We start from the raw sequence: 26495 nt of genomic DNA on the forward strand, positions 1-26495 counted from the left end.
AAAAAGGAACAGAAATATTTTAGTAACACTTATTAGTACTAGGATTTTTTGTTCAAAAGAGAAAAACCAAATAATACTTTTGTATTAGTGTAATATCAATATTTAAGCTAACTTTAATAAAGCCTTATGAACTAATCTAATTTTAGTCAGTTTTGACCACCATGTTTCTACAAACCTTTTAAAATTTCTTATGTATTCTTATTTTTTTTTTCAGCTTTCTGTATTTTAGTTTTATTTACATCTTCTTAATTCCTTCAGTTTGAAACAATTTTTTTTTTTTTGAGATGGAGTCTCGCTCTGTGGCCCAGGCTGGAGTGCAGTGGCCGGATCTCAGCTCACTGCAAGCTCCGCCTCCCGGGTTTACACCATTCTCCTGCCTCAGCCTCTGGAGTTGCTGGGACTACAGGCGCCCGTCACCTCGCCCGGCTAGTTTTTTGTGTTTTTTAGTAGAGATGGGGTTTCACCGTGTTAGCCAGGATGGTCTCGATCTCCTGACCTCGTGATCCGCCCGTCTCGGCCTCCCAAAGTGCTGGGATTACAGGCTTGAGCCACCGCGCCCGGCCAGAATTTTCTTAAATTTAGTAGTTTTAATTACATATAGTAACTGCATTAACTCTTAGCAACTCTGATTTCTAGTGAAATCCCTAGGAAGTAATTTTGAACTGTTTTATATTAGTATTTGTACAGGAAAACCATTTTATCACTTTTTGGAAAACTGTTTTCTCAAGTTATCATTAGTTAATACATATAACATACCGAGGTATATACATTTAAACTCTGTTTAATAATGAATGTTTTGGTATTTTAACTTACAAATGACTCAGATTTTTTGGCTATTATTTAATTTAACATAGCATAACTTTAAGACTTTTAATTACTGAAAGAATTGTGAAACTGTGACTGAGGTACCCTCCCTAATGTCTTCCCCAGTCATCTTGGGTCTCAAGTAGCCACCCGGTATCCATGATGGCTGTGAAGGGGACAGGACCTGTTTTGAGTCCTGAATTCGCATACCAGCTGTAGAGCTCAGGTCAGAAGACTGAGCTGTGAAGATGATGCCAGGAGGATCCAGCCCCTCCCAGAATAGCCAGGAGACAAAGCTGGGGCAAGAAAGGAGGGAACACATTGGGGCTTGCCTCTAATTTGTAGCTGCTGGCCTAGGCACTGAGGACATATCTCCAGATCTCACCATAGCCACTTATCAGGACCCTCCAAATCCGTAGGCTCAAAACCAGAAACATAAGCTCACAGTCAAACCAAGCAAGTGTTGAATTGTATTTAACTGACAATTTTGAACCCATTTCTATTTTACCAATAATTTAAAAACCAGCTTTATTTACCAAACATTATTGTATACACACAACACATATAGACCTAGAGACAGACTGATCTTACAATGTTCATAAAGTTTTCTCATTTGCTGGCTTTTAAATAGTTTTCCTTTTCCCCATTCAGACTATCACTCTTCCAATTACCTGTTTCATTGCCCTAAGCAATTGTTAGCTAGGCAGCTCTAAATTAGCATGTCTAAAGGGATAACTCTTAAATGAAATAAGAAAATTTATATTTCAGAAGCACAGAGCTAAGACTTTAGTCCTAAATATAGTATCATTATTTGCTTAGACAAAGGAAAAAATGGTATAAGTAAAGTTCAGTTAAGACAAGAAGAGTGCACCAGCACTTCGGGAGGCCTAGGTGGCTGACTGAATGGACCCCTCCGCTTAGCCAAAGGGATTCCAAAGATAAATAAGAAACTGGTTCAGGCCATGATGGGAAGGGGTTGTTGGAACTCAGGCTTAACTGACTAGCACTAACATTAAAACAGGTATTTAAGACTGACAGAACAGACTCTTTGTAGCAATAAGATACCACATTCCAGCCTGACTAGTATAGCATCACATGACAGATAGCAGGCCCTGAAAGAAATCAAAGTATTTTACTGCAAACTATGTTTCTTTGACACATTTTGAAATGGCCCTGCAAAGCTGTCTCTTCTGGGGGAAATTTACATTCTGCAGAGAATCACCTTCCCTTTTTCTGGTCTTTGATCCTGAAGAGATTAGCTGAGAGCCTAGCACCTTTTAAAGGCTTGAGTAGGAAATATTTGCCATCTTTTGTCCCTAAGGGCGGCCACTTATGAGACTTTATTTACATAATAAGAACCTTGGTCTCCACAACCCCTATCTTAGCCCACTCCTTTCTGTTGACTCCAGATCTTACATAATAATTTAACTCTTTTAACCAATTGCTAGTCAGAAAATCTTTGAATCTGCCTGTAAGCCCTTCCCCTGCTTCAGATTGTCCTGCCTTTCTGGACCAAACCAGTGTATACCTTACTGTGTTAACTGATGTCTTATGTCTTCCTAAAATATGTAAAAACCAAGTTGTAACCAAACCACATTTGGTACGTATTCTCTGGACCTGCTGAGGCCATGTCACTGGTTATGGTCCTCACATTTGGCTCAGAATGATCTCTTCAAATATTTAATAGAATATGTTTTTTTTTTCATCAACAGTAATCATGAGGAAATTCTGATATATTGAAATGAGATTCATTGGGAAACTTGGCTTCCGTTTTCATTTGCTCATGAACAGGAATTTCCAGAAATGTTGATGCGGCAGAAGTAAAAGATATATTATTCCTATATGGGTTGAGAAAAGGAAAAAAGTGAGGCTGTAGATTTTTTGTGGTTTGAATTTCTATCAGAAATGGCTGGACTCTAGCCAGTAGCTCATATTTCAACTTTATTTTGTTGTATTTTTCACACATACTGTATCCCAGGATACCCAACAGATCTAAATTTGTAAGTTTTACTTTTAGAACAGTTCAAAAATAATCATGAAGCAGAGACTACATTAAGCAGTTTTAAAATGAATAGGGAGCAGATGAATTTTAGAGTGCAAGATAAATAAGAATTCTTCTGTACCGAATGTCAAGAAAGTTTGGAGTAATCATAGTTGAGTAGGACAGACATTAAAAGGAAAAAAATATTCTGTGTGATTTGAATATGTCCCATCTCCCTCTCTGTGAAGTCTGAATGTCATTGCCATCCCTAGATATAATGAGATAGATAGTTGCTTCAGGCTCTGAGCTTTGAGTGGTGCTTCCTATTGTAGTAACCAGCTCTGCATAGCTGGCCAACTATTTGAGGAAACAGTGGCATGGGGAGAATTTTAAAAATTCTATGTAGGAAAACTGGAGCTTTCTTTAGAGCAAAGCATAGCCTGTTGCAAAGAGGATCCCTATTTTCTTTCCACCATATCCAACTGGTTGACCTTATTATCTTGATGTGATTTCATCTTCGTTGGAGATGAAAAGGGTGTAAAAGAGGGAGTCACAGATCATATTGTGATTTACTTCTCCTGGACTCCATATTATCTCTACGATGACCCCTTGTAGCAGGACAAGCTGCAGACAAAACCCCTCAGACACCAAGTTAAAGAAGGAAGGGCTGTATTGGGCTGGGAGCTTTGGCAAGACTCAGGTCTTCAAAAACCGAGCTCCCCGAGTGAGCAATTCCTGTCCCTTTTAAGGGCTTACAACTCTAAGGGGGTCTGTATGAGAGGTTCGTGATCGATTGAGCAAGCAGAGGGTACATGACTGGGGGCTGCATGCACTGGTAATCAGAACGGAACAGAACAGGACAGGGATTTTCACAGTGCTTTTCCATACAATGTCTGGAATCTATAGATAACATAACTGGTTAGGTCAAGGGTCAGTCTTTAACTACCAGGCCCAGGGTGTGGCACCGGGCTGTCTGCCTGTGGATGTCATTTCTGCCTTTTAGTTTTTCCTTCTTCTTTCTTTGGAGGCAGAAATTAGGTATAAGACAATATGAGGGGTGGTCCACGTCCGCATAAGACAATATGAGGAGTGGTCTCCTCCCTTACCCTAAGTATTCTTTTTTTTTATTGAGACGGAGTCTTACTCTGTCTCCCAGGCTGGAGTGCTGTGGTGCGATCTCGGCTCACTGCAAGCTCCTCATCCCGGGTTCATGCTGTTTTCCTGCCTCAGCCTCCCGAATAGCTAGGACTACAGGCGCCGCCACCACGCCCAGCCAATTTTTTGTATTTTTAGTAGAGATGGGGTTTCACTGTGTTAGCCAGGATGGTCTCAATCTCTTGACCTCGTAGTCTGCCCACCTCGGCCTCCCAGAGTGCTGGGATTACAGGCATGAGCCACCGCTCCTGGCACTAAGTATCCTTAATAATAATCTTACGTACAGTACTTTATTGATTGATGGATGGGTGGATTGATTGATTGATTGGTTGATTGAGACGGGGTCTTGCTATGTTGTCCAGGCTGATCTGGAACTCCTGGGCTCACATGATCCTCCTTTCTGGGCCTCCCAAAGTGCCGGGATTATAGGTGTGAGCCTATAGGCCCTATAGCCTGTTATAGGTGTGAGCCATGCCTGGCCCCTTAGAACACTTCTAATTTGGTTAATAATTTTTCACATGGTTATATACATGCAATATATTTTAAAAACGTGTTTGCACTAATGTTTTTTTTTCCAAACAAGATAAGTTCTTTCAGTAAAAGGTCCTCATGTTCTACCGATAGCAACAGGAGGCAGAGAAGTTCTAGGCAGACAGGGGCAGGTCCCTGACAAAACCCCACCTTCAAGCCAATAAGCCTGAAACCTGTGGCCTAAAGTGAGAACTTCTATTCCTGTGGCCTGCTCAAATGTTGCCTTTCCTAAACTACCCATGGCCCACCCCCATCCTGTGCCTATAAAGACCCCAGACTCAGTCAGAGAAGCGGCTGAACATTGAAGAGAAGTGACTTGACTTCAAGGGACAGCTTGATGGCTTGACTTTTTGGTGAAGAGTCCAGCCTATACAGCTGGACTTGAGAGGAAGATTACCTGCCCATCCCATCCCCTTTCCAGCTCCCCTTCCTGCTGAGAGCCACTTTCATCGTTCAGTAACATCCTCTGCATTCACCATCCTTCAATTTATTTGTGCAACCTCAATTTTCCTGGATGCCAGACAGGAGCTTGGGAGCCAACAAGTGCAGATACCAAAAAAAGGCTGTCACACTGGCCCTTTCCCCTTGCTGGCAGAGGGCAGCTGTCCCACATGATGAGACAGAGGGCCCACTGAGCTGTTAACACTTAAGCCATCTGTAGATGGCAGAGCTAAAGGAGCACTGTAACTACCCTCTGGGGCTTCAGGAATTGCAGGCACCCCCATCCATATGCTGCTGCATGGCCCGTATGGTGTTTGCTCCTGCCGGCACCCAAAAGCAGTTGGCTGGTTCCTGCACTTGCTTGTTCTGGTTCCTGCACTTGTTGGCTTGCACACTCCCTCCTGCAATGGGTAGATGGGGCAGGCTAAGCAAACGAGGCACCCCTGTGAGTCCTGTGAAAGGAAATACCCTGCTTCACTCCTTTTGTTTTTAATCCTCTGCAGTGCTGCTTAGTACAGAGCAAGGATTGGCCATCTACAGCTAACTGCCTATTTCTGTATGGCCCATGAGCAGAGAATGGTTTTTACATTTTTTAAATGGGTAAAAAAAAAATCACAAGAAGCAGCTTTGTGAAACTTGAAAGTGACATGAAATTAAAATGTCTGTGTCCATGAAAAGAGTTATTTGCAATCTCATTTCACTCCCATTCTTATTAGAGAGAACCACTGTTATTAATTTGGTGTTTATCGTTTTTGTTGAAGACTATAACATCGTGTATATTCATTGTCCTTCCCTAGGGGATGATTATATTTATTACTGCCGCATGATTACTACATCTCCTTTACTTTTATATAAGTTTTATAAGTTTCCCTTACTTTTATGTAAAGAACACGTAGCTGTTCTTTTATTTTCACTGCTATAAGTTGTGGATATTATTTGTATAAATTTATACAAATATGCCAGTATATGATTTATTAGTTAGTTATTGCTATGTAACAACCAGAAAATGTCAGTGCCATACCTAGTGTTTATTTGGCTCATGCCTCTGTGTAATTGCCTGACAAGTTCTTGTTGCCCACTGCACAGATAGAGCTGATTCACTGAGACGGCAGTATTGCAGTAAAGAGAGTTTAATTAATGCAAGGCCAGCCAAGTAGAAGGACAGGAGTGTATTATTCATGAAGTCAGCCTCCCTAAGGACTCAGAGGCCAGGGTTTTTATGGATAGTTTGGTGGGCAGGAGGCTGGGGAATAGGTGCAGCAGATTGGTTAAGGATGAAATCACGGGGGTGTGGAAAACAGTCCTCAGGCACTGAGGCTGCCTCAATGTTTGGGCCACAGGATGGGTTCAGTCATGAGTCATGGGTCTGGGTGGGGTTATTCAGTTGCCAGAATGCAAAAGTCTGAAAAATATATCAAAAGATGAATCTTAGATTCTACAATAGTGATGCTATTTATAGAAGCAGTTGGGGAAGTCACAAGTCTTGTGACCTCTGGGCACATGACACCTGAGTTGTAAGGGGTTAGACAAACTATGCCTACATTTTAATGGAATTCAGACCTCTATCATAATCCTAATCTTGTGGCCTTTTACTAGTTTTACAAATGTTGCTTTGGTCCCTGAGCAAGGAGTTTTAGGGAGGGACTATTACCATTCTTGTTTTCAAGTTGAACTATAGTCTAAATTCCTCCGATTCCCAGGCTTTTGCCCAGGAGTGAGTAAGGACAGCTAGCCTATAAGGCTAGAAGCAAGGTGGAGTCAGCCATGCTAGACTTCTCTTGCCGTCATAATCTTGGCAAAGGCACTTTCATCTGCAGATCCCATGAGGTGCACTCTGCTGCTCTCTGTTGAGCTCTGTAGATAGGCTAGAGGTTGTCTAATTAAGCTAGGGTAGCTCTGAAAGTTTGTCAGCAGATTTGTCAGCCTGCTTTGTGTGTTTATCACTTTTTAGATCACTGGCCCATCCAGGATATATTTTTCTTATAGATGGCCAAGATCTAAGAAAGAAAGCCAACCTCAGAAGTCCATTTTAAGGATGCTTATGTCCCATCTGCTAATATCCCATTGGCTAAAACAAGTTACATAACAAAGCCCAAAGTCAAGGACTTTTCCATAGAGGTCAAGGGGGAAGGAAGTAAATATTTGAGATCAGTAGTCTAATCTACCATGCCAGTTTTTTGTGTTGTTTTGTTTTAGAAACAGGGTCTTGCTCTGTTGCCCAGGCTGGAATGCAGTGACACATTCATAGGTTATGTAACCTTGAACTTCTGGGCTCAAGTTATCCCCTACTTTCGCTTCCTGAGTAGCTAGGACTACAGTTGTGTACCATCACACCCAGCTAATTAAAGAATTTTTTGCAGAGACAAGTGTCTCACTGTGTTGCCCAGGCTGCTCTCAAACTCTTGGCCTCAAGTGATCTTCCCAGCTCAGACTTCCAAAGTGCTGGGATTATAAGTGTGAGATACCACTTTGGGAGGCTGAGGCAGGCGGATCACGAGGTCAGGAGATCGAGACCATCCTGGCTAACATGGTGAAACCCCGTCTCTACTAAAAATACAAAAAATTAGCCGGGCGTGGTGGTGCGTGCCTGTAGTCCCAGCTACTCGGAGGCTGAGGCAGGAGATTGGCTTGAACCCTGGAGGCGGAGCTTGCAGTGAGCTGAGATGGTGTCACTGCACTCCAGCCTGGGCAACAGAGACAGAGTCCGTCTCAAAAAAAAAAAAAATAATAAGTGTGAGATACCACATGTGGCTCCATGCCAATTTTTTAAATCATTTCAAACCATACTGCAGTGAATGTTCTCCTATACGTGCCCTGGTGCATATTTGCAATAAGTTATTTTCTTTCTTTTTTATTATATTTTATTATATTATATTTTATTTTATTTTATTTTATTTTGAGATGGAGTTTCATTCTGGTTACCCAGGCTAGAGTGCAATGGCACAATCTTGGCTCACTGCAACCTCCATCTCCTGGGTTCAAGTGATTCTGCTGTCTCAGCTTCCCAAGTAGCTGGGATTATAGGCATGCACTACCATGCCTGACTAATTTTGTATTTTTAGTAGAAAAAGGGTCTTGCTCTGTTGCCTAGGTTTCACCCTGTTGGTCAGGTTGGTCTTGAAATCCTGACCTCAGGTGATTCACCTAAAGTGAATGGGATTAGGTGAATCTTAAAGTGCTGGGATTACAGGCGTGAGCCACCACACCTGGCCAAGAAGTTATTTTCAGCATATACCTGGAACTGGACTTGCTGGCCCATAGAATACATTCCTCATTCCTCTTCACATTTACTAGACATTGCCAAGTTGATTTCCAGAGTAGATAACAATAATTTACCTTCTCTCCAAGAATATATGAGTTTCTTCCTCTGCATTCGTGCCAACACTTGGTATTATCAGATTTAAATTTTAACAAACTTATGACAGTAAATTATTGTCTCTTTGTGCTTTTTCTACTCTCTATTTTCTTTATTTCTACTTTGATCTTTATTATTTCCTTCTGCCTACTAATATTTGGTTGAGTTTGTTCTTGTTTTTCTAGCTCCCTAAGGTGCAATATTAGGTTGTTTATTTCAGGGCTTTCTTCTTTTTCAGTGTAGTGTTTATTGTTATCAACTTCCCTCTTAGAATTGTTTTTGGTATATTCCATAGCAAAAATATGTTGTGTTTCCATTTTTGTTTGTCTCAAGAAATTTTTTAAATTTTCTTTTTAATTTCTTCATTGACCCATTATTCAGGAGCATATTGTTTGATTTCCACATCTTTGTAAAGTTTCCAAGGTTCCTCCTGTTACTTATTTCTGGTTTTATATCTTTGTGGTCAGAAAAGATACTTGATACAGTTTCAGTCTTCTTAAATTTGTTAAGACTTGTTTTGTGGCCTAACATATGATCTGTCCTGAAGAAGTGTTCATGTACAGGTGAGAAGAGTGTGTATTCTGTAGCAGTTGGATGAAATGTTCTGTGTATCTCTCTTAAGTCCATTTTGTCCAGAGTACAGTTTAAATCTGATGTTTCTTTATTGATTTTCTTTCTGGATGATCTGCCCATTACTGAAAGCGGGATGTGGAAGCCCCCTGCTATTATTGTATTGTGATCTCTCTCTCTTTCTAGATCTATTAACATTTGCTTTATATTTAGGTACACTGAAATTGGGTTCATCTATATTTACAATTGTCATATCTTCTTAATGAATTGACTCCTTTATTACTAAATAATACCTTCCTTGTCTCTTTTTACAGTTTTTGACTTATACTATATTTTATCTAGGTATAGGTACTCCTGCTCTCTTTTGGTTTCTATTTCCAAATATCTTTTTCCCTTTACTTACTTTCAGTCTGTTTGTGTCCTTACTGGTGAAATGAGTCTCTTTTTTTTTTTTTTTTATGTTGAAAAGATATATATATTTATATAGAATTAGGCAGCTGGACTCAGTTTAGATGATCCCAATTTTGTTGGCAACATCCAAAGCGTCGTAATCAGGAGCTAGTCGAACATATGCCTTTTTCTCTCCATCAGGCCGAATCAGGGTGTTGACCTTGGCCACATCAATGTCATAGAGCTTCTTCACAGCCTGTTTAATCTGGTGCTTGTTGGCTTTAACATCCACAATGAACACAAGTGTGTTGTTGTCTTCTATCTTCTTCATGGCAGACTCAGTGGTCAGCGGAAACTTGATGATAGCATAGTGGTCAAGCTTGTTTCTCCTGGGGGCGCTCTTCCGAGGATATTTGGGCTGCCTCCGGAGTCGCAGTGTCTTGGGCCGCCAGAAGGTGGGTGACGTGCGGATCTTCTTTTTTTTGTGTCTGTGGACACCCTTCAACACTGCTTTCTTGGCCTTTAAAGCCTTTGCTTTGGCTTCGGCTTTAGGAGGGGCAGGAGCTTCCTTCTTCGCTTTCGGCGCCATCTTGTGAAAAAGAAATGAGTCTCTTATAGGCATCATATAGTTGGGTCTTTTAAAAAATTTATTCAGCCATTCTGTTTTTTAGTTGGAGAATTTAGACCATTTATAGTCTCTGTTATTTTTGATATGTAAGGACTTTATTACAGCCATTTTGTTACTCATCTTCTGGTTGTTTTGTAACCGCTCTCTTCCTTTTTTTCCTTTGTTGCTGTTTTCTTTGTCTTCCTTTGTGGTTATTTTCTCTGGTAGTGTATTTTAATTCCTTGCCTTTTATTTTTAGTGTGTCTATTACAGGATTTTTCTTTGTGGCTACCGTGAGGCTTACAAAAAACATAATATGACAGATTATTTCAAGCTGATAACAGCTTAACTTTGATCACAGGCACACAAAAACTCTACACTTCAAAGTGTTTTAAATAATTTTCTGGTTTTATTTTGCATTTCACTAATGACAAGTGAGGCTTATCATCTTTGCATGTTATTGATTACTTACATTGCCTTTTCTATGAATTGCCTGTTTAGAGTCTCTGCTCATTTTTCCATTTGATTTCCTTTTTTAGTAAAAATAGTTTATATATTCTCATTGAAATCTGTTACATACATTGCAGATCTCTTCTCCTAGTCTGGGGCCTTTTTATTTTGTTCGTAGTGATTTTTTTTTTCTTTTTTTTTTTTTTTTTTGAGATGGAGTCTTGCTCAGTCGCCCAGGCTGGAGTGTGGTGGCACGATCTCGGCTCACTGCAAGCTCCGCCTCCCGGGTTCACGCCATTCTCCTGCCTCAGCCTCCCAAATAGCTGGGACTACAGGCTCCCGCCACTACGCCCAGCTAATTTTTTTGTATTTTTAGTAGAGATGGGGTTTCACCGTGTTAGCCAGGATGGTCTCGATCTCCTGACCTTGTGATCTGCCCGTCTCGGCCTCCCAAAGTGCTGGGATTACAGGCATGAGCCACTGTGCCCGGCCTGTTTGTGGTGATTTTTAAAGCACAGAAGTTGTCAATATTGATATTTTCAAATGTTTCAGTCATCTCTTTGATAGTTTGTACTGTTATTTTTAACTGCTTTATTAAGATATAGTTAACAAAATAAATAGTACATATTTATGTGTTTGATGAGTTTTGACATACTAGTCATATGTATATTCTACTGAAAGCATCAACACAATTAATATAATGACACATTTATCACCTCATGAGTTTCTTCATTCCCATTTGTAGTATTTCTTTACCTCTTTTTCCTGCCCTCAAAGTCCCAGGCAACCACTAATCTGCTGTCTGTTTTCCATATCCTGATTTTCAGTCTACTTTCTCTATCAATTATTGAGAGAAGGGTGTTGATTTCTGATTTTAGTTTTGGATTTGTCTGTTCATACTTTCAGTTCTATCAGTTTGGTTTTTTGTTTGTTTGTTCATTTTAGAGATGGGGGGGCCTCACTATGTTGCTTGGCTGGAGTGCAGTGGCTGTAAATAGACATGATCATAGTATACTGCCCACTCAAACTCCTGGCTCCTGGCCTCAAGTGATCCTCCTAGTCTCAGCCTCCCAAGTAGCTGGGACTACAAGCACATGACCCTGTGCTTGGCTCTAGTTTTTGCTTCACATATTTTGAAACTCTCTTATTAGGTACACACATTTTTAGGATTATTAATATTGTTTGGTGAATTGACCCTTTTATCGTTACATAATTGATTCTCTTTATCCATGTGATTTTTTTTTTTTTTTTGCTCTGAAGTCTACATAGCCTAATATTTATATAGCCACTCCAGTTTTCTTCTGATTACTTTTTTATGACTCTTTTTCTATCCTGTTACTTTTAACCTTCTTACATCATTATATTTTAAATGGAGTTCCTTAGAACTTGAGGATAAATTCAAATAATAAAAAATAAAATAGGGTTCTTGTGGACAGCATGTAGCTAGATCTTGTTTTTTATACAGTATGATAGCCTCTATCTTTTTTTTTTTTTTTTTTTTTTTTTTGAGACGGAGTCTTGCTCTGCCGCCCAGGCTGGAGTGCAGTGGCCGGCTCTCAGCTCACTGCAAGCTCCGCCTCCCGGGTTCACGCCATTCTCCTGTCTCAGCCTCCCGAGTAGCTGGGACTACAGGCGCCCGCCTCGTCGCCCGGCTAGTTTTTTGTATTTTTTAGTAGAGACGGGGTTTCACCGTATTAGCCAGGATGGTCTCTATCTCCTGACCTCGTGATCCACCCGTCTCGGCCTCCCAAAGTGCTGGGATTACAGGCTTGAGCCACCGCGCCCGGCCTAGCCTCTATCTTTTAATTACTACATTATTGATATGTTTGGATTTAGGCCCACCATTTTATTTGTTTTTTTCTTATTTCTCCATCTTTTAATGTTCTTTTTATCCCCTTGCCTGCCTTGTTTTTGGATTATTGAAAATTTTTTAGTATAGTTTGAATTAATTTTTTGGGTTAATATTTCTTTGTATATCTTTATTCTACTTGTGTCTATAGGTATTGTAATATACATACTTAACTTTTTACAGTCTATTAAGAATTTATATTTTACCACTTTCAGTGAAATATAGATAGATATCTTTTCACCATGTAGGTCTCTCCTAACTTTATGTTGTCGTGTCCTATGTGTTATATCTATATACATAAAAAATTCTATTAGACATTGTCTTGTTTTTTTTTAGTAACTATCATACATAAAGAACTTGCAAGGAGAAAATATTATATATGTCCAGATAGTAACTATGTCTGTTGCTCTTTTAAAATTTTTTTAAGTTCCTTTGGTATCATTTTCTTTCCCCCCTGAAGAATAAAATGTCTTTTGAAGCAGGTCTCTTGGTGACAAATTCTCTTGTTTTCCTTCATGTTAGAATTTTTTATTTTGTCTTCATTCATGAAAGCTATTTTCACTTAGATAAATAATTCTGGGCTGAAATTCTTTTCTTTCAGCAGTTTAAACTGGCTACTTCAAAGATTTTTAATTATCTTTTAAAAAAATATTAAAAGGGGCCGGGTGCGGTGGCTCAAGCCTGTAATCCCAGCACTTTGGGAGGCCGAGACGGGCGGATCACGAGATCAGGATATCGAGACCATCCTGGCTAACACGGTGAAACCCCGTCTCTACTAAAAATACAAAAACTAGCCCGGCGAGGTGGCGGGCGCCTGTAGTCCCAGCTACTCGGGAGGCTGAGGCAGGAGAATGGCGTAAACCCGGGAGGCGGAGCTTGCAGTGAGCTGAGATCCGGCCACTGCACTCCAGTCCGGGCGACAGAGCGAGACTCCGCCTCAAAAAAGAAAAAAAAAAAAAAATTGTTTTTTAAATGAAATTGCTGAGGCAAACAGCATAAGTGAGGAGAGATGGGATCCAAGAATGAAATTCTAAGAAGTAGTAAATATTTAAGGGATAGGCAGAATAATCATCAAAGGAGTTTAAGAAGAAGCGGACAAGATTATATGAAGATGATTATGAGAAATTGGAAATACAGATATATGATCTTAGGCAAATTTTTTAACGTCTCTAAATCTATTTTTCTCATTTGTAAAACAGATAATAGCAACTAACTTGTATGGTTATGAAAATTAACATATATATTATGTACCTACTTCTTCATGGCCTACTTCATGTCAGTATTTGCTTATAAAGTGACAAGAATTCTCAGTAAGTTCCAGGCTGTCCTCTCATGCCATGCCCCTTGCCCTGACTTTTTTTGTTTCTTTTTTTTAACTATAATGAAGATGCATAAAGCACCTATTACAAGGCCTACAAAAATGCTCAATAAATAACTCATTACAATGATTATTAACACAGATGATAAAACCAAGTAGCTTTAATGTCTCTCATATCTGATACGCTGAAACTATACTTTCTTTTGCTAGCTTATATTACCTTTCATTGCTGAAAAATGTAAACATTTTAATACATTTTTAGGATAAATTTTAGTGCTAAACACATGTAGAATAATGAAACTAGATCTTCCATCTCTCATACAAAAATCAACTCAAGATGAATCAAAGACTTTTAAATATAAGATGTGAGATCATCAAAATTCTATAGGATAACCTTGGAAAAACTCTTCTGGACATTGGCCTAGGCAAAGAATTCATGACTGAGACTCCAAAAGCAAATGCAACAAAAATAAAGAAATGGGACCTAATTAAACTAAAGAGCTTCTGCACAGTAAAAGAAATAATCGGAGTAAACAGACAGCCCATAGAATGGGAGAAAATATTTGCAAACTATGCATCTGACAAAGTACTAGTATTGAGAATCTGTAAGGAACTCAAATAAACCAGCAAGAAAAAAGCAAATAATCCCATCAAAAGGTAGAAAAGGATATGAATAGACATTTCCCAAAAGAAGATATATAAATGGCCAAAAAATTATGAAAAAATGCTCAGCATCACTAATCATCAGAGAAATGCAAATTAAAATCACAAAAAGATACCACATTACTCCTGTCAGTAATTAAAAGTCAAAAAGCAATAGATACTGGCGTGGATGTGGTGAAAAGGGAACGCTTTTATACTGCTGGTGGGAATGTAAATTGGTACAACCTCTACGGAAATCAGTATGGATATTCCTTAAAGAACTAAAAGTAGGCTGGGTACGGTGGTTCACACCTGTAATCCTAGCATTTTGGGAGGCTGAGGTGGGCAGGTCATGAAGTCAGGAGTTCGAGACCAGCCTGGCCAGCATAGTGAAACTCCTTCTTTACTAAAAATACAAAAATTAGCTGGTCATGGTGGCACATGCCTGTAGTTCAGCTACTCAGGGCTGAAGCAGGAGAATCACTTGAACCCAGGAGATGGTGGTTGCAGTGAGCCAAGATTGTGCCACTGCACTCTAGCCTGGGCAACAGAGTGAGACTCTGTCTCAAAAAAAACCCAAAAAACTAAAAGTAGCAGATCTACCATTTGATCCAGCAGTCTCACTACTGGGTATCTGCCCAAATAAAAAGAAGTCATTATATGAAAAAGACTCACGCACATGCATGTTTATAGCAGCACAATTCACAATTGCAAATATATTGGCCGGGCGTGGTGACTCATGCCTGTAATTCCACACTTTGGGAGGCCGAGGCAGGTAGATCACTTGAGGTCATTAATTACAGACCAGCCTGGCCAACATGGTGGAACCCCGTCTTTCCTAAAAATACAAAAAGCCAGGCATGATGGCACACACCTGTAATCCCAGATACTCAGGAGGCAGAGGCAGGAGTATCGCTTGAGGCCAGGAGGCAGAGGTTGCATTGAGCCAAAGTCGCACCACTACACTCCATCCTGGGCAACAGAGCAAGACTCTGTCTCAAACAAACAAACAAACAAACAAACCACAAAGATATAGAACCAACATAAGTGCCCATTGACCAATGAGTGAATAAAGAAAATGTGGTATATATACACCATGGAATACTAGTCAGCCATCAAAAGGAACAAAATAATATTTTGTGCAGCAACTTGGATGGAGCTCGAGGCCATAATTCTTTTTTTTTTTTTTTTTTTTTTTTTTGAGATGGAGTCTCATTCTGCCACCCAGTCTGGAGTGCAGTGGCGTGATCTCAGCTCACTGCAAGCTCCGCCTCCCGGGTTCACGCCATTCTCCTGCCTCAGCCTCCTGAGTAGCCGGGACTACAGGCTCCTGCCACCGCGCCCGGCTAATTTTTTTGTATTTTTTTAGTAGAGACGGAGTTTCACCGTGGTCTCAATCTCCTGACCTCGTGATCCACCTGCCTTGGCCTCCCAAAGTGCTGGGATTACAGGCGTGAGCCACCGCACCCGGCCCCTAAAAGCCATAATTCTAAGTGAAGTTAACTCAGTTGTTGAAAACCGAATATCATATGTTGTCACTTATAAGTGGGAGCCAAGCTATGAGATTGTAAAGACACACAGAGTGAGATAATGGACTTTGGGGACTTGGAGTTAGGGTTGGAGCGCGATGAGGGATTAAAGAGTACATATTGGGTACAGTGTACACTGCTCGGATAATGGGTGTGCTAAAATCTCAGAATTCACCACCATAGAATTCATCAGTGTAACCGAAAACCACTTGTACTACAAAAGATATTGAAAAAAAATTAGTGTTAACAAAAAAAGAATCTCTAAATTTTGAGAGATTGCTGGGACTTCTTAACTAAAATTATTCAGTTTCCATTTACCTAAATTCTAATTTATAGATCTTGAAATGACATATTTGATTCAGTTGCCCTTGTGTCTTTTGACAAAATGAGTTTGACAAAGTCAGTTGCCATTGTCTTTAAAACAAGTCTTTTAAATGCTCACTCTGAGGCTTAAACTGAGACTTCTTAACAGTATGTGTATACATTTACACATACTTTACTTTTACACACATTTATATTATTTGGGTGTGGACTCAAGAAAAGAGGCAACTGCCATAATTAGAAGATTATTAGAGTTAAAATAAAAAAACAGCCCTTTAATCTTCGGAGCCTTGGCTATATATCAATAAAAAGGCAAAGGTAGTGTTTATATCACACTGTGAGCATTAAATTAAATGACTGAAAGTTAAAGTTTAAAAACCATAGGAAACGCCTCAGTGAAAACAACATAGCTATAGTCTGGTGTTTCTAAGCTGGGACCAAAAGGTTTGGGTAGCAAACTGAAAGGGAAATCCTGTCATATGGAAGTCACCTAAGTATTATTTTTAAACTACACATGCTATTTTTTCACCTTTCATTCTCCATGCTCTCCCCGCCCCCAATAATTGGGCCTATTAGATTTTGTAGAGGAGTAGTTAGAGACAACAGCTTGAATTACTTCATCCATCCACATTCTCCACACTCCACTTCCAACCATTTTAAGAACTGATCTAATCCAACCATCTCCTTCATTTAGCAGGTAAATAAATCAAAACATAACAAGGTGAAATAATCATTTCTTTCAACTTGAAATCATGAAACTTTTGGCCTACTTCATGTCAGTATTTGCTTATAAAATGACAATAATTCTCAGTGAGTGCCAGGCTGTCCTCCCATGCCCCTTCCCCCTCACCTTTTTTTTTAATGTAATGAAGAGCATAAAATACAAAACATAAATCTGTTCCATCTTCCCCATCTCCACAGTTCATGTCACAGAAGTAACCACCTTTAAAATGTTAAGTTTCATTTTGAGTTATTCTGGGTATTGCCCTGATAACCTAAAATCTGTGCTATCTAATACAGTAGCCAGTAGCCATATTTGGCTACCGAGCACTTGAAATGGGGCAAGTCTGAGTTGAGATGTATTATAATTACAAGATACACCCCTGATTTTGAAAATGTAGTATTAAAAAACGTAAAACATCTCGTTAATATTTTGATTACTACTTAAAATGATACCATTTGGATATATTCAGTTAAATAAAGTATTGAAATTAATTATTAATTTCACTTGTTTCTTTTTATCTTTTTAAAAATTTAACATTATTTTTGGCCGGGCACAGTGGCTCATGCCTGTTATCCCAGCACTTTGGGAGGCTGAGGCGGGCAGATCATGAGGTCAGGACATCAAGACCATCCTGGCTAACACGGTGAAACCCTGTCTCTACTAAAAATACACACACACACAAAAATTAGCCGGGCATGGTGGCACGTGCCTGTAGTCCCAGCTACTCGGGAGGCTAAGGCAGGAGAATCGCTTGAACCCAGGAGGTGGAGGTTGCAGTGATCCGCGATCATGCCACAGTGCTCTAACCTGGGTGACAGAGCGAGACTCCTTCTCAAAAAAAAAAAAAAAAAATCAATTAACCTTATTTTTAAATTGACATAATAATTGTACATATTTATGGGGTACATAGCACTGTTTTGATACATATAATGTATATAGTGATTAGATAAAGGTAATTAGCATATCACCATCAAACATCATTTCTTTGTGTCAGTACCTTCCTTCTAGATATTTGAAACTGTGTAATATATTGTCATTAACTCTACAATGCTATAGAACACTAGAACTTATTCTTCCTATCTAGGTGTAATTTTGTATCCTTTAACAAATCTTTTCTAGTCCCTCCCATTTCCCCTATCCTTCTCAGCCTCTGGTATACCCTGTTCTACTTTCTACTTCTATGAGATCAACTTTTTCTGGCTTCCAAATAGGAATGAGATCATGCGGTGTTTAACTTTCTGTTTCTGGCTTATTTCATTTAACATAATGTCAACCAGTTCTATCCATGTTGCCTCAAATGACAGCATTTCTTCCTTTCTACCTTTTTAAAGATGGTTATTAGAAAATTTTAAATTACACATGTGATTTGCATTTGTTATTCGCACTATATTTCTATTGGACAGTGCTGATGCAGTTAGTAAGCATATATCTCCCTAGTTGATGTACCATGTTTTACCTGTGAGATATCTGATTCTATTCTGATTCTCATGCCTTTGTAAGGAACCAGGAAGATTTTTGCCTGAAAATCTTTAGGATTTTTTTATCCTTGGTATTCTCAAATTTCACAAGCATACACTGAAGTGTGGGTACTGTTTTGTTCAATATGCTTAGAACACTTGGTAAGGTAAAGTCTTTTAGTTTGTCTCCCTATAGTTCTGAGAAAGTTTCTGCTAGTATTTTTTTGGATTATTTTCTCCCTATTTCTGAAGGAGAAAGGTCCTATATCTAATTGGATACTAAAACTCTTGGATTGAGTCTCTGTTTTCTGTAATTCTGTCTTATATTTTCTATTTTCTATCCTGCTGTCCTTTGGCAGCCGTTTGGGAGGTTACCTTATCCTCATCTTTTGAGAGTATATTTAAAAATAGGGCTGGATGCGGTGACTCATGCCTGTAATCCCAGCACTTTGGGAGGCCGAGGCAGGTGGATCATCTGAGGTTAGGAGTTCTAGACCTGACCTAGAAGCCTGGCCAGTCTGGCGAAACCCCATCTTTACTAAAAATACAAAAATCCGACAGGTATCGTGGCACACACCTGTAATCCCAGCTACTTGGGAGGCTGAGGTAGGAGAATCACTTGAACCTAGGAGGTGGAGGTTGCAGTGAGCCAAGATCATGCCATTGCACTCCAGCTTGGGTGACAGAGCAAGACTCTGTTTCAAAAAAATAAAGAAAATAAAATAAAAAAGGGGGAAATAGGCAATCAAAGTTTTAATTGTCTAGAACTCTTTCTTTTTCTCTGTTCTTTTATCAGAAGCATGTTCTGATAAACATCAGCCTTTATGACTTACACTCTCCTAAATATCTGTCAGATTGCAAATTAAAATTGTTTCTAACATTTCTTTCTGTGTCATGAATTATCTGTTTCTTTTACAGTCAATGGGTCAGTTTGTTTAGGGCTGGCTTCTGGAAGATGAGGCACATTGCAGATAAGAAGAATGTGTAACCAAATGTTTAAATTAGAAATGCAAAAAGGTTTTTCTGGGAGCAATGATAATCTGATGATTGTAATAATGTGGGCATAGTGAGGTAAAGGCCTGAACTAGTGGCAACGGAAAGAAAAGAGCTGAATAATTATGCAAGAAAATAAGTGTAACCGAGTACTGATTTCTCCATTCTCAAAACTCCCACAGCACCCTTTTACTGAAGTGACTGTATGCTCCCTTGTAATGTTAATTATTATATCCATATGTCTTTCTAACTAAATTGTGACTTTTCAAGGCAAGGACTGTATCTTATTCATTCATTCTTTTGCAGATATTTATTGATCAAGCACTGTTCAAAATGCTGGGGATAAAGCTGTGTGCAAAGACAAAACTATCCCTGCCCTCAGTGCCACCGAATATATTCACTTAATTTTTCACAGTGCACGGAATCCAAAGCTAGACATTCCCAAGTAAATAGTTAACATTTAAGCCAATTTAAAAATTTAATATTAAGATGGTCTGTTTGTGACTATTTAGTTGTATTGCAATAGTTTTTTTTTTTTTTTGGTATTTAATTATTTTATTTGGACTTGATACAAAAAATTATTATGCATTCAGATTAAACTAATATTCCTTACCTTAATTAAAAGTAATATAGCACCTTGATATAGTGAAAAGAGGACCACTTTGGGAGGAGTCCAGAGTTCTAATTGGACTCTACTGTTGAATAGGTTTGCACATTTTTACCTTCTTAGAGCCTTACTTTTCTGATATGTAAAATAAAAGGGTTGGTATCTGTTAGCACTCACACTTTGAATCTGAAAGTGGAGCAAAATATTCATTCCTGTGGCCTTTGAATAAATGTTTTGTACTTTTAATTGAATGACTGGAAACAAAACCAAGAGCTGTCATTTTATATGTTTCACTTGAGTTATAATCAGTAGCTAAATGTTTTTTCCTTTTCTTTTACAGACTTGGGTCTGGATCAATATATAATAAAACGCTTTGATGGAAAGGTGAGCAAACTATGACTCTTCTATACATATATCCTATTATTTACTGAGAAGATTTTTAAGTTCCTCTATAGTTATGTGTGAGAAATGACTGAATACCTGTTTATCTTATCAAAAGAGCATGCTTAGGTTACGTGCCTCCATGTGCCTCTACGGAAAGAGGCAGAAGGTTCTATATTTTTCCATGTAAGGTAACTCTTGTGTATTGCCTGCTATTTATATTAAGGGCTAATTCAGTGTTTGTTGACTTTTGAATGTTAACTCAATAGTCATCATAAAGATTAATAAGCCCCCCAATATTGTATTGGCATTTCTGATAAAACGCTTCCCTGATTTGACCTTTCTCAGACTTTGTGATAGTGTCTAGCAATAATCTTAACTAGAAAATTACAAAGGTCCTTGTAGTGCTTTTGTAATAATTATGAAGACTATTCCAGATTTGCCTATAAGTTTGCACTATACTTATTTTTAGTTATTTATACCTGAATAAATAATATAACAAATTATTTTTAGGTATAGAAAATGAGACTTTCAGTTTTATTATCTCATAAAGCAGTCAAACATGTTTTTTCCTTTCAGGCCAGATTCTCCAAAAAGAAAATATTACACAGGGTCAGAAAGAAAAGTAAAGGGTCAATTTTACAGAGGAGGAAGAAAGCCCTTCAGAAAGAAGAAAGAGCCAGGCATGGCTCTGCAGAGCACAATGAACAGGAAGTCAGAAGGAAAATCATGGAGTGGCTGGAAAAGGCAGGATCACAAAAAAGGGTCTAGATGGGAAGAGGTCAGGGTTAGTAGAAACTGATGACGTTTGCAGAAATATGCCAATTCCTGCATTATTACATAAAACTCCATATCCTGGTAAGGTGGAGAGATAAGTGTTGAGCTCTTTTATACAAGTGAAAATACTGAGTAGCTGCCTTAAGATTTGAGAGATCTCAGCTAAGGCTACCTGCCTAAAAATTACCTTTCCTATTAGGGTGGCACGTGCCTAAAATGCCTCTGTCTGTGAATATCATCATTTTAAAGTCACATATTCTAAAAGAATGATCAGAAAGAAAGGGCACTGAACTAGATGTTAGGAGACCTAGGCTCAAGATCCTAACTCTGCTTTGGGACAGTTTCATCTTTTCTCTGATCTTTGGTATCTCTGCTTTATCTGTAGTAAAGTACCATATCCAATGTGAGGACTTACTGCAACACTTCTGATTTCAGAGTCTTTGGAGGGTCAGGTCCCTATCTTACCTGTTCTTGTGTCACTCAGAGTCCAGCGTGGGCCTGGCCCACAGGAGGCAAACAATAAATGTTTAATGACTTGCAAAAAATCAACTACAGTAGTCAATCACATATTCCTTGGTGGAGGTGGAGGTCTGACTCATAAAGTCAGTAATAACTTACAGCAAATTAATTTTAATAAATAATTTTTTTTTTTTTTTTGAGATGGAGTCTCGCTCTGTCGCCCAGGCTGGAGTGCAGTGGAGTGATCTTGGCTCACTGCAAGCTCCACCTCCCGGGTTCATGCCATTCACCTACCTCAGCCTCCCGAGTAGCTGGGACTACAGGTGCCCGCCACCATGCCTGGCAATTTTTTTTGTATTTTTAGTAAAGACGGGGTTTCACTGTGTTAGCCAGGATGGTTTCAATCTCCTGACCTCGTGATCCACCCGCCTCTGCCTCCCAAAGTACTGGGATTACAGGCGTGAGCCACTGTGCCCGGCAATAAATAACTTATTTTGGTTATTTGGAGAATCACTTGAACCCAGGAGGCAGAGGTTGCAGTGAGCCAAGATCGTGCCATTCTGCTCCAGCCTGGGCAACAGAGCGAGACTCTGTCTCAAAAAAAAAAAAAAAAAAAAGACTAAAATAATAAAAAAAAACCTTATGTAATGAAGAGTGCCAGATTCATTTAGTGTTTGATCAGTTTAAAAGTTTTCCATGTTTTTTTGTTATGTATGAAGTCTTTCGCCTGATAATTGTAACTGTCAGTACTTTCTCAATTGTCAGTCTTTTCATTTTTCTTTATTTTTTTATTATTATTATTTTTTTTGAGATGGAGTCTCGCTATGTCGCCAGGCTGGAGTGCAGTGGCGCCATCTCAGCTCACTGCAACCTCTGACTCCCTGGTTCAAGTGATTCTTCTGCCTCAGCCTCCTAAGTAGCTGGGATTACAGTCACGCACCACCACGCCCAGCTAATTTTTGTGTTTTTAGTAGAGATGGGGTTTCACCATGTTGGCCAGGATGGTCTCGATTTCCTGACCTCATCATCTGCCCGCCTCAGCCTCCCAGAATGCTGGGATTACAGGTGTGAGCCACCATCATTTTTCTTCAGACCTTCATGACTCTTTTGTTCTCTCATTCAGAAAATCTTAATTCTTAAGTAGCTACTTCTAGAATATATGAATTCTAAGACAATTTTCTGTTTAGAAAAGCAATTTGTGTGATAATGATATTGTAGTAATTTTGTGCATTATGGCCAGAAATGTAGTTAGAAAGCTAAACACCTAAGAGGAATTTCTTTTTAGACTTGCTTTGATTTTTAAATGGATAATTTTTTCCCTCTTCCTCTGGTTTTTTTTTTTTTTAATTTGTAAGATAAACTAGCTATTAAATGCTTAGAGAAAGAATTATTTACTCCTATTGTCTCAGCTCCCATTATCTTATCTTTTAGCACACCATTTAACAAAGTCCAAAATTTGACCAGTAACAAACACTAGCTTATTTTATTGCCTTCTAATTGAATTAAACTTCAGGCTTTTTGTCATTGAAAGTAAGAACAAATGTAAAAATATTTTCCTGGGATGTTTTAAATTTGTACCTGAATAATGGAACTTCCAGATGCAAAATAGGAAAGAGTGGCCCAACTGATATTGACAAATAATTGAGTAGTTAATTCTTGTTTTGCTAAAATCTTTTTCTCCTGATCCATTTAATTAACTAGAAGGTTCCCTGTAAGAAGTAAATGAGACATTACTATTTCAACTGATAGTCAGTGAGAACTGAATTTAATTAAGCCGCTTTTGAATTTGTAGGTGAATCTTTTTCCAGAGCCCATTATTACTTTATGTTAATGGATACTAATACTTTTAGAATACTAACAATTTCCCTTGTAGAAAAGTTATGAAATACATTATTATTGTCACTTGCATCTACTATCATAGGCCTTGTATAAAGAATGGTAACAGCTATGGTTACCATTGGTTTTAATGTTTTGTGGATAAGTGGTAATTATTTTTAAAATATGAGACTAGGTTTAAAAGTTTAAAACTTCAAATCTTGAAAGAGTTTGGATTTTATCTTAGAAGACATTTGAAAATTATTATAGCTTATTAGCATTACTATAGAGATGGTAATACAAAATATATTCTGACATTATTATTATTTTGAGACTGAGTTTCACTCTTGTCGCCCAGGCTGGAGTGCAATGGCATGATCTCGGCCCACTGCAACCTCTGCCTCCCGAGTTCTCAAGTGATTCTCCTGCCTCAGCCTTCCGAGTAGCTGGGATTGCAGGCGTCCACCCCCACGCCCGGCTAATTTTTTTTGTATTTCTAGTAGAGACGGGGTTTTACCATGTTGGCCAGGCTGGTCTTGAACTCCTGACCTCAGGTAATCCATCCACCTCGCCCTCCCGAAGTGTTGGGATTACAGGTGTGAGCCACCATGCCTGGCCGGCTTTTGTTTTGTTTTGTTTTGTTTTGTTTTGAGACGGAGTCTAGCTCTGTCGCCCAGGCTGGAGTGCAGTGGCCGGATCTCAGCTCACTGCAAGCTCCGCCTCCCGGGTTTACGCCATTCTCCTGCCTCAGCCTCCCGAGTAGCTGGGACTACAGGCGCCCGTCACCTCGCCCGGCTAGTTTTTTGTATTTTTTTTTAGTAGAGATGGGGTTTCACCGTGTTAGCCAGGATGGTCTCGATCTCCTGATCTCGTGATCCGCCCGTCTCGGCCTCCCAAAGTGCTGGGATTACAGGCTTGAGCCACCGCGCCCGGCCGGCTTTTGTTTTAATGTAATATGTCGTAGATTCTAAATGCACCTTCCTGTGTTGAATCATTCTTGTGGGGGAAAAAAAAAAAAAAGCCCCTTCCTCTAGTATCCCTGTATTCTGCTAACAATTTGTCAATACAGTGATTTCATGAATTTTGGATTATTTATTTAATGAAAACTATATTTTTTTCTTTGTTTTGTTTATTGTCTTTTCTGATTTTACCATCTAGTTGGCCTATAAAACAATTATTTCTAAGTAGAGCCTTTATTTTACATTAATGTTAAATATTTCTTTCATGTAATCATTTAGTTGCTCTCTCTTTTATTTGCATGATTTATTTCAAGTGGTTTGTAGCCTTCTTTATTTTCCCATTTTCTCTTACCCCTTTTTTCCCCTCAGCAAACCAAATATAGAAATTATATTTTGTATTTCCTGTTTCTATTGCATGTAATAGACAACTTTCTTCACATCAAACGTCACCATGTTTTCTTATAAAGTCACAGAATAAAATTACATGGTATAGATAAAATTGTTTCTTAAGCAAGGAATACCAATTTCCACAATGTTGATGCAATCCCCTTATCTCTTCTAAAAACTATACAGCTTATACCCTATTTTCGAGCAATAAAATTGTCTATTGAAACTAATTGTTCATTATCATCATACCACCATGTATTTCTTTTTTAGAGAATAGGTTTGTTGTTATTTCCTACCTATTGATTCCCCTTTCCCCCAACCTCTCCCTGAACATTTCAGAAATACTGCCTCTGAATTGAGTTTTTTCCGTTACTTGAAACTACAGTCCCCTCAGAACCTTGACAATCTCTCAAACTTGGAAGAAAAGAATGATACGTATTATATTTCCACCTCCTTTATGTTATCTACAAGAATATTTGTTTACATGGAACAAAACATTTTACATCAAATAAAAAATGAAATATTATCCACATTTATCTCTAAAGAGATGAAAGTATAGTCAAAACCAAGAAGGGGAAGTATTGATTATAGTGTTTATAACAGATAATATGATTAGTAGAGGAACAGATGGAAGTCATAGTTGAAAATCAAAGCTTTGATATTACTACATTCTCTTTTACTAGGTGAAAGGTCTTTTTGAAAATATTAACAAATTAACTTTAAAATACCATTCCTTTTGGGGGAAATTGTTGGTTCTTCTAAAGAGAATATGAACACATTTTTTCCTATAATGAAATACTTCTTGGTGCTTTATTCAAGTTGTAATTATTTACTTTATTTCTCAGATAAAATGAGACCCTAGAATAAGGTCAAGTGTAGTTTTACTCCTTGACATATATAGTAAGTTGTTAAGGAATTTTCTGTCTTTTAAGAGTTAAATGTATTGAAGATTGAGGAAATGTAAATTAGAGCATAGGGTACTAAAAGTCTCATGGGACAGGGTTTGATGAATATCCACATTTATTTGAACTACTCTAGTTAAATTTAGATAACAGGTTATAATGTGACATGTAATTCTGCATTGTTAATTAGCCACATCTTTCTTTCCCTCTCTCTCGGCTTCCAGAGACCTGAAACCAGTCAAGTGGAAATTCTTGGTTAATTAATATATTTATTCAGGTTTTTGACTAAATGTGAATATGTAAATATAATTTTATTAGTCTTTCTTATTATCTGTGTTTTCATTTGCCCTATCAATCCCGTTTTTAAAGTAGGGTATATCATTTATTTCTGTATTCTTTTTCTTTATATAGGGAAATTCTTGCTTTAAAAACACTGTAACAGATGCCAAGAGAATAAAAGTATTTCCTTGAAGCCAGAAGTTCCTCACAGATATTTCAAAGTCACATGTTACTTTGGGCATGATGACTGGGCTCATTTTTAAAACCTCATTTTCACTCATTGGTTGTCAGTGGTTTATTTTTTTGGTTTAAAGTGAAATTTCAGGCCTGTAATCCTAGCACTTGGGGAGGCCGAGGCAGGCAGATCACTTGAGGTCCGGAATTTGAGACCAGCCTGGCCAACATGGTAAAATCCTATCTTCACTAAAAATCTAAAAGAGCTGGGCATGGTAGTGCACACCTGTAATCCCAGCTACTTGGGAGGCTGAGACAGAATTGCTTGAACCTGGGAGGCAGAGGTTGCAGTAAGCTGAGTTGGCACCACTGCACTCCAGCCGGGCAACAGAGAAAGACTCTGTCTCAAGAAAAAAAAAGAAAAGTGAAATTTCTAAATGAAAAATGCTTGACTATATTTGTCTTGTGGGAATTATCGCCAATAATAAGAAGCTTTTTGAGTGCTTATTATGTTCCAGGCTTACACATAATTACTCATTTAGTGCACACAACCACTATCTTAGCTGTCTATTTTTATCATCATTTTATGGATTGAGAAAATAGGGGCTAGGCATAGTGGCTCACACCTGTAATCCCAG

General features: G+C 38.6%; 1 protein-coding gene and 1 pseudogene across 5 annotated transcripts in view; one reads left to right on the plus strand and one right to left on the minus strand.

The window, feature by feature from the left end:
- MICU1 (mitochondrial calcium uptake 1) overlaps positions 1–26495 on the plus strand; it is a 265058-nt gene that overhangs the window by 77755 nt on the left and 160808 nt on the right. For all 4 annotated transcript variants that reach the window (XM_010373066.2, XM_010373068.2, XM_030940185.1 and 1 more), the window contains one exon: positions 20065–20108. In XM_010373066.2, the coding sequence (XP_010371368.1) occupies positions 20065–20108 (44 nt within the window). The remainder of the gene's footprint in view (positions 1–20064; positions 20109–26495) is intronic.
- On the minus strand, positions 9280–9825 carry LOC115900333 (annotated as a pseudogene). Its single transcript, XR_004059964.1, has one exon. The product of XR_004059964.1 is annotated as a 60S ribosomal protein L23a pseudogene (transcript).

This window comes from Rhinopithecus roxellana, chromosome 11 (assembly GCF_007565055.1).
Source record: "Rhinopithecus roxellana isolate Shanxi Qingling chromosome 11, ASM756505v1, whole genome shotgun sequence".
Lineage (NCBI taxonomy): Eukaryota > Metazoa > Chordata > Mammalia > Primates > Cercopithecidae > Rhinopithecus > Rhinopithecus roxellana.